General features: G+C 35.2%; 1 protein-coding gene across 1 annotated transcript; it reads right to left on the bottom strand.

Moving 5' to 3' along the window:
• Positions 1-4,907: 4,907 nt before the first annotated feature.
• On the bottom strand, positions 4,908-7,842 carry LOC111410841 (scarecrow-like protein 6). The gene is made up of 2 exons (XM_023041415.1): positions 7,683-7,842; positions 4,908-7,563 (listed from the first exon to the last, which is right to left on the bottom strand). Exon 2 carries the CDS (start codon positions 7,102-7,104, stop codon positions 5,257-5,259), a length of 1,848 nt encoding a protein of 615 aa, XP_022897183.1. The 5' UTR covers positions 7,105-7,563; positions 7,683-7,842; the 3' UTR covers positions 4,908-5,256.
• Positions 7,843-9,691: the final 1,849 nt, after the last annotated feature.

Raw genomic sequence — 9,691 nt, 5'->3', positions numbered from 1 at the left:
ACTTGGGGGGGTGGGGGGGGGGGATGTTATTGAGGGTCCTACCACACAATACAAGAATGAGTGCTTACTTATCTTGTTTTGATATATTATAAGCATACAAATTATGTGGAAGAAAAGAATGCGTCGTTTTAAAGCCGAAGAAGAAGCATGGATTGGTTCCCAAAAAAAGAAGGGAAATTACAAGCAATCAACAAAACTTAAAAATGCGATATTGTAGGGCCCACTGGCGAAGCATAAATTCAAAAGATTGATCAGAGGGAGAGAGAAGGGAAAAAGTTTTTCCTAATTACCTTTTTTTCTTCTTTGTTGCTCACGCACTCTCATGCAGTTACATCACACAACCTTTTTGCACTTTACCCTTTTGTTACTTTTGCCTCGGATGCTTTTACTATTGATTTTCAATTGCCCTTTCTCTGTTATTCCAGCTTTCTGTTCAAGTTTTTCACCTTTTTCTTATAAAAAATTAAGCTTTATTGGTATACTTTCTTTACGTCTAGAATGAATATCGAGATTCAGGTATACTAACTTAAATGTAAATTTGAATAAGGCATGAAAATGAAAAGGGTGGATAAATAGGATGATCATGATGTATCTGAATGTTCTTTTCAGTGAAATGCAACCAAATCCCTAATTCCCAGGGAGCTTCACCATCACTAAAGTAACCCCACTTCAAATTCCTTAATGAAAAGTTGCTTATCATTTCATTATACTTTCCATGGAAGGATCTTTCTTTTAAGAAGTTGCAAAAAAAAGTATTTTGCTTTTTCTATATATATGCATGGCATAGTTGCTCTCTCCCTTCAGAATCTGCTTTAGTTTTTCATTTTATTATTGAGGGCACTCAAAAGGCATCAATGGCAAGTCCATCATTCTCATTTTGAACACCACTTCATTTTTTAATCTCTGCCACGTGTAGTCAATCTTCATCATGCTAGACGAAAGTTAGCAAACCTAAGTAGTCTTAAGTCAAGACAATCTATATTAACTTCTAATGCTACCAAAAATCGTATCTATCGTTTTTCGAGCTTGATGATTGAGATTGATCACAAACGAGATCTTCCAATATTTGAAACAAAGGCGTCGATATGTGTTCTCGTCGTCCCTCTGATATTTAAGTCAGATAGTGAATTTATGCATGAGGCTTTGAATTGAAAATAATGAAAAACATACCTCAACAATGAACCTTGATCATGTATTCATAGATGTAGATGGTGGAGTTGTAAAAGGATTCAACTACCTGTAACCTTTATCCTTATCATGCAAAGCGTTTGTGATGTATTGAAAGTGTTCCGTTAGAGTTTAAATCGAACCATAATAGGTTAATAATGTGGCTAAGGGTCATGAGGAATTATAGTCGAAGTAGGATTAACTTCATGTGGGAGAGAGAGATTACGTTAAATGACATATGGCCCGACCTTACTGTGGAGGCCCGACCTCAATGGTGAGGTAACCATCGGAGGCCGAGATTGGACCACTAAGTTCGAGATCGGGTGAGACGATTTTCATGACCATCAACTTCCAAGCCATAGGACCTTGCCGCTGTGGGTGGATTTGTATCACTTCAATGTGTAAAAAGACATCCTTTAAGCTTTTGGGTATTTCCCTTTTTCACTTGAACAAATTTATCCCACAAATTCAGAAGAAAATTGTTTCCATTGGCGCTCGCATAGTAGGACCATTCAAGAATTGGCTGTCGGTAGTGTTGAGTTTCACCATTATTTGGCAAAAACTTGGCTCTGACACAACCCACTTTACAACCCTATTCAGTATTGTCGTATACGTGTTGTAAAATTGCAATTCGATGGAGAAGCCGAACTCTGTGAAAATTGGAAAATGACAAGAGAATCACTTCCAAACGTTAGGAAATGGTCCCAATTTCTTTAAATATCTTTCTCAAGTCTGGTAATTGAAGAATCGTGATTACAATGGTGGAATTTTTAGTGTTGGAAACGTAAACGTAAGATAAGTTTTATGGATGTAGACATTACATCCCATAATTAATAATTGGTTTCTCTATAGAATTTATTTTCTCATTTACATGCATGCAAACAAACATTTATTGTCTTTATCAGTTTACTTTTCTCTTTAAATGACAAGCAATCTCTCACATTTTTGTCAATAGCTTTTAATTATAAGTAATCGCTTATTCTCGATAATTGAATTTCCAATTCAACGCGTGTAATATAACTTTGAAACCATTAATGAATTATTTTCTCTTCCATTATTAACTTGGCGGCTTTCATGCTTAGGTAGTTAGGTCCATTACTTATTTTCTTGGAAAATTCTACTTGTACATAGTTATTATACATAATGGTGTCCATAATGTGATGTGGCAATCATCTGATTGTTGATGGAATTAAATGTTGGATCTAGTGCCACGTGTAATTATGGATACCATTATGTAAGTAATTATGTACATGTAGCACTTTCCTATTTTCTTGGATAAAGATGTATGTACACACAAGGGGGTTACCAAATGGTTTACACCCCCTCACAAACATGCGGGTCCCACATGCTATTAAATAATTCGAGCTGTGGTCCCCACTTTATGTTGTAAGTAGTGTGTAAAAGATTGTGTACATGTAGCATGATCCTATTTTCTTTGCTTCTCATAATTTTGAAATTTTCTTTCGTCACTAATATATATTTTAATACATTGTAAAATCTATTAAATTGATATTATGTTGCATTATTAATTAATTTACTTAAATTATACAAATAATATGCAACTTCTTTTCTTTCATTATTTTTAAAGAACCCTACTTCTAATTCAGAATCTTAACCAACGTTCATCCAATTAAGAAAATTAAATTTCTATGCCCCCCAGAGCACATCCGAGTTGGTTGAACAATCACTTCGTTAGGACGCTGGAAGCAAGGGTGGAGAGTTCGATTCCTGGAGTTAACACTGGGAGCTATATGGAGAGGAAGCCATTGGTGTGTACAAACGCTCAGTGAGGAGAGTAATTTTGAAATTTTCTTTCGTCACTAATATATATTTTAATACATTGTAAAATCTATTAAATTGATATTATGTTGCATTATTAATTAATTTACTTAAATTATACAAATAATATGCAACTTCTTTTCTTCCATTATTTTTAAAGAACCCTACTTCTAATTCAGAATCTTAACCAACGTTCATCCAATTAAGAAAATTAAATTTCTCAACCTTAAGTTAGATTCGCAAAATCCATGTTTATTTATGACTTAGTTAATGTTTCTAGTTATATCTCAAATTCTAAATTAATTTCTATTTATTAATTAGACAGTCAGCTTTGCAGGTCTGAAATTTATCTAATGCTTAAAATATATGTAAAAAAATATGCAATTTGCTCAAAATACATTATTAATTACTAGGTTTTAATCGTTACGTGGGGACAACCCATGTGATTCAAGAGTTGAAAATTTTGTTTTTGTAAAATAATTGTCCGACCATGTTTATTGTAAAAACATTTTTTTAAAAAAGAAATTAATTGATAAGAGGAAATTATTGTGATTTAGTTATTCTTAATATTTTAAGTAATTTTATTTTTTAATAGTAAAAAACTTAACTTCTTTAATGTGAATTGAATCATTTGAAAGCAACACGAAATATTAAATAATTGAGAAGATAACTTAAGCTTGGTCAATAGGATAATCGATACAAGAAGAGAAAAATATTTGGACGAAGAAGTTGATAACTACTTGGTCTTTTCACTTTTTTTTTTTTTTTAATCTAAAATTATTGCGATTTCCTAGTTGGTACAAAAGAAAATTACACGATTAGATTCAAGTCTAATGAAATTGGAAAAGAAACTAGACAGACGGGATTTAATTGCTTTATTTTTCGTTTCAATTGAGGTGGACCACAGGTTAGACAAATTGATTGATTAATTTGACCCTAATTAGTGATTGAAAGGATTAAAGTGAAATGGAGACATAGTTAAAGCAGATTTAACTTTCATTATATTTATCCATTAAATGATAAATTAAAAACGATTAAATAATATCACATCCAAACCGTCATCGACCTTTTTCGCTTTCAATATTGTTCAGTACAAAACATACTACTCTACTAAATACGCACTAGGCGTGTGAAAATGAATGTCATATATCTACTTCTCTAGTAATTCTATTTATTCGATATGCAAATTTAAATCTCCAAATCCCTCGTAATTCTATTCAATTTAAGTATGAATATCTAAAGCACAAAATAGCCTAAAATTTTTAAAGTAAATTTATAAATATAAAATGTACATATTTTATTATTATTATTATTTTATGGATTATGAAAACTACACTTCATTAACCCATTTAATCGCCCCACGCCTACTACTATCCCTTGTCATGCAATGTCTTTTTAAATGAAGAAGTTCCAAGGAGCCGAAAAACGAGTTTAAACTAATAATGTAGGGCCTGTCCAATAGTACATAAGCCACATGTGATTTGATTAAGACAGCCATTAAAAAAAATTAATGAACCCTTAACAGCAGCAGCAAATTCAATGTATTATAGTACAAATAATGGCAAAGTGATGGACTAAGAAAAGACATTAAACAATAATTATTATCTAACTAATTAGCACAAATACCATGATGTTGCCATCAACCAGAAAAAGACAGTGATTTTACCATCAAGGAATTTTGGTTCCAACATACAAAAAACCCAGAATTTTAAGACATTACTGTACATTTCATTGGCAAGATGGATCGAATGAGGCTTATTTGCAAATCCAAGAATTACCCTATCAATATATTATGTAGTCTAAAGAATATATATCAAAAGAAACAATAGTGGATGCTAACTAAAATACAGCAACTAAAACTTTCAAATTTCAATTTCAAGAACACCTAAAAGGCAAATTACTTTGAAGCAAGAATTGGAACAATGACATAGGGATTTGTAATTCAAGGCAGAAGGAGAATATGCATGGGAGCGTACTTTCACTAGATTCGAAATTGTGATACATCTAACAATGAATTCCATGACACACCGTGGAATATGAAGATCCACCGACTAGAATTTCAGCGTATTTGTACAGTTAAGACAAATATTCAACAACAAATTACACCTTTTAAAAAAAGTATGAGAGCATTGTAATAGTAATACCATATCTTGAAAAGAACTATATCAGGATATCCAGTACTAAAATGCCTAAAGGCAGAAACAATATGTCTAAGCCACAAGTACAATTAGCAAAGGGGAATGTTCAAGGGGATTGTGAATCTAAAGGCACATTCACAATGAGGCAGAATTGAGAAATCTACTTATGTTTTCAGCATCGCCAAGCCGATGCAGAGATCAGTTCTTTCCGTTGCCAGCAAAGAACAAGTGAACACTGCCTTTTCTCAACTTGAAATCCCCGCACAGGAGTCTTCTTCATCAGACACTCTGCTTGTGATTCTGTGAAATTGCTAAATGTTATAGGGGAGAAACCGGATGATAAAAACAGAGTCCTCCAATGCTGCGTTTTTTCAGGGGATCGAAATCGACCCATTACAATTTTCTCAATTCCTGATCGAAGAAAGAGCCTTTCGATCTTTTCCAGCACATCCATATTCACATTGACAGCATCTAGGGACTCAAGGAGGTTAGAATAAGATTGAAGTGCATGAATTATGTGGTTGGGAAATGGTAGATCAGTCCTATCACATCCTCTGTCCACAGAAACCACAATTTTTGGCGAAAGCTGCTTAACAAAATGAAGAATTAAAGGTATAGATAACTGGTAACTTGCAAGGGAACCAACAGGGAGATTCACAGCAACCACTTCATTCTCCGGTACATGAAAAGGCATAGACCACGAACTGGAATTCAAAGAATCAACGCTCATAACCACAAACTCAAATGCAATATTGATTTCATTAGCAAACTGAATTAGATTCTCACGGGTAAGGCTGAGCTCTAATTGGTCATGGGTTGAGGATGAGGCAAATGAAGTAATTTTCAGGGACGGTGTGCCAATACTCCTCAATGCAAGCTCCTGCATCAGTGATGCCCATTGCCCACCATACCCAATATCAAAATCTACAATATGAATTCTATCAAATCCTTCAAATACTTCAAGGAGGGCTTGGTTGCAAGTAAAATTGGCAAATTGTACTACGGGGGAGATTTCCGAGAAGGCTTTGTAGGCACCAATCTTAAATATGAGACTAAACGGAGATGCAGTGACAGTAGAGTTGGCGTTGTCATTAGTATGAAGAAGAAGTTGCAATGCCTCTTTGCAATAGAAAGCAGCCCTATAGAAAGGCTTACCAATGGGAGAGAGCTGGTGATTGAGCCGCGCCAATATCCCTTGGGCAGGTGCCGGATTTCCAGTCTGGACCAGCTCAGCAGCCTTGTATAGCTGGTCGATTATCGCCTGCTGCTGTTGCTGTTGCTGAGGGCAATGTCCAAATTCATCCCCTTCCATTTTTGGCTTTGATCCTGATCCCATTGCTGTTGACGGTCTTTGCTGTAGACAATGAGGAAGTAACTGAAGCTGGTGAGGAAGGCCCTCAGGCGGTGGCTGCTGGTCGTGATACAGTTGTTGTCTTGCCATTAACAGTTCTTGCCCAGTATCCAAAAAGGGCCCTTTGGGGATGTGGCCGCCGGGCAACTCAAGACCTACACCAATAGCCCCGCCATGGTTGTGCCTTTTCGCCTGTGGCGGCAAGAATAGATTCGGGGCTGGCTGCTGTGCATATGATAATGGCATGAAAAATGAGGGGTGTGGTGAGTGCAGAGATTGATTCTGATTTAATAGCATCTGTGAAGAATCAAATGCTCCAAGATTATTGGGCACCGAAGGGAACACGTTATTAGGCAGATTTGATGATGGGTTGCTGGATCTGTTCATGGAGAAATTTAAATTGTGCATAAAGTTGGGAACTGGGGAGATGAAATTCGCACCAAATTGGCCAACTGGGTCTGCACCAAATGTCTGATCCACAACCCCAAACCCACCATTGAACTCAAAGTCCGGCGGCGGCGGCATAGGGCCACTAACGATTTGGAGAACCTTGTTCAAGCTACCCATTGAAGGGTCCTCCACATCCCCCATGATCCACCGTAGAATGGACTGCTCTTGACTAGGAGAGGCGGCAACAGACTCCGACAGTACGCTCTCCCAGTCGTCCATTGAACATTTTTCCGTGTTGGCAGTCGCGGTGTTGGGGGCAGAGATGTTGCCGATCTGGAGAGACGGAGGAACGGGGAGGAGCTCACAATTAGCTCCGGCATTGGAGCTGGTGGAAGTGGTGGAGTCTTGCCGCCATTCGGAACATAGGTTGGTATTATTCCCTGAAACCGCCACCACGCCGGCCGTGTCAGTAGAACCAGCAGCACCACCAGCTGGGCTGCCGGCACCGCGTAAAGAGGAAGACAGCGTTCACGACGATGTTAACCCTCTTTGTCTCCTTACAGTATCCAGGACAGATGTCGGCTCAAAAAAACTATTCAAAAACCAATTCTCCTTCAAATTATTTATGAAATAATTTGTTTCTTATTGACACAAGGAGCTCTAAATTCAACACCACCTTCACCTCAAAATCAAAGGTTAAGAGCATCGACTTCACCAGATAACCAAACCTACAAAATCCTTCTCAACCCAAAACAGAAAAATATATCAAAACAATAGTAAAATTTGAAATTAAAAAAAAAAAAAGGAAAAAAAAAACCACAAATACTGGCAAAATGCAGTATGCTCAAGAATAATACCTGCATGTATAGATTTTTCAAGATTTAATGCCGATAATGTTGAGGGTGGGTTGAGGTGATTTTCGAGAGAGGGAAGGTGGTGGTGGTGGTGATATTCAAGTATATATTTTTCATTTTTCTTTTTTCTTTTTTCTTCTCTTGTCCACCCTGCTTCTGCCATTGATGTGTGCAACATTACATTAAAATGTCGTATACATGAAACACACGCGCTATGATAAGCGTGAGGCTGAAATTAATTGCTTTTTTTTTTTTTTACTCACTGTAATTATGTACAGTAAAGAGCTGAACTGGCAGGGCCATTGTCCCTGATTTCCAAAAATACCCTCCCATTTGCCGACGGTAACACATCAATGTCAGGGTACTTTAGTACTTTCACGATGCAGTTCTGATATCCCTGGTTTTCGAAATTGAATCTGACGACACGAGATGAGATAATGAAAAGGCGGAACATTGAGAAGACAAATTCAACGGACAGGATCATTTGTAGCAGAACAAGATGAGCGGTTCATATCACGTTTTATTTTATATTCTATTGTTTGATATTAATTTGGGGACGTTTATGAACCAATGGTTATTTCGATTAACTGTCTCTTTTGGGCAAAAAGTAAAAGGAGAGGGGGATAGAAAAAAGCAGTTAAAGTACGGACTTGTGGTGTTTGAGGACTCTTTGGTCAATTCAAGGCGTGGGTTCGTTCTTCTACTCTTTTGTCTTTTTTGGATTTGTGGAGGCTATAATCGTCAATAAAAAAATCATGAAATTAACTGCGACAAATAGTGATTATGATTAGGATGGTTATATTCACATCCCAATTTTTATTGAATAAAGCTGCTAGGATTAAATCCCGGGTTCCGATCCAGAGTCGAGGTGGCCAAATCTCGGCCCCTAGATGTGTATGTGGGGGCCCCCACATGAAAATGATCAAGGGCCGAGGTGATTGCCACCTCGGCCTTGGAGCAGAACCCGGGATTTTATAAAATCTCGGGTTATGTAGCATGATTCATTTTTATTTGTTATACCATATTTTAATTGCAATTAAATTTTTCAATTTTTGCTTTTTATAACAATTATTTATTTAACTTTTTTTTCGTTGAATTCTTATTTTCAATACTTTATTAATTAGTACGTCTCGTTTTTATGATGATTTATATCAAGATATTTTCTTTTGATGTTTTAGAATAATGGGAAAATATTTTTTTGTATTATTATTATTATTTTTAAATATAATGAAAAAATAAGTTATTTAACTCCATATTTCAATGAACTTTTGGACAAAATTATTATTAAATATAAAATGTGCTAATTAATGAAAAGTTTAAAAATAAGAGTGACATGAAATTATTAGGGACATAAGTATTATAATAAATAAAATTAGGAAATTTAAGTGTAATTAAAATGTGATGCAAGAAATAAAAATTATGGTGTAAATATAATTACCCTTGAGATTAATCCTCTGTCTTAATTAAATAATTTACTTCCGACAATGAAAAAGATGAAGAAAAGGGGAATGGCTCTCCACTTTTACTTTCCATTATAAAATTAGTAAGATGATTAATCCACTTATAATTTTCTATTTTTACATTGCCTTCTTCAACTTTTCAAAGCAAGAATTTTTATGATTATATATTTAACCTTACGGAATTTACCATAATTCCTTTAGTTGGACAAAAAACTTATACATGAGCATAGAGGCAAAGTAGAAATGGAAAGATCCAAAAATTCTTGATTAATTGACTGATAGTATTTTAGAAAGAAACTTTTGAGAGTATAAAGAGTGACAGCATTAAATATTGAAACAATAAATTTTATATTGTTTTAATACAAAAATACTAATCAATCGTAAGATTCGAACTATTTATCCCGACCAAATTGATGTTTTAATATGAAACCTCACTTTTCAAAAATCATATCTTTTGCATGTATGTAACGTAGATATAAAATGTCATAATTTACAACGCAAATCCACGGTTTCATTTTCTCAAACGCTAATTAAATATTAAGCAAATAATGA

This window comes from Olea europaea, chromosome 15, assembly GCF_002742605.1.
Source record: "Olea europaea var. sylvestris chromosome 15, O_europaea_v1, whole genome shotgun sequence".
Lineage (NCBI taxonomy): Eukaryota > Viridiplantae > Streptophyta > Magnoliopsida > Lamiales > Oleaceae > Olea > Olea europaea.
Note: the sequence above shows the minus strand (reverse complement) of the source record. Positions and strands in the feature narration are given on the sequence as shown.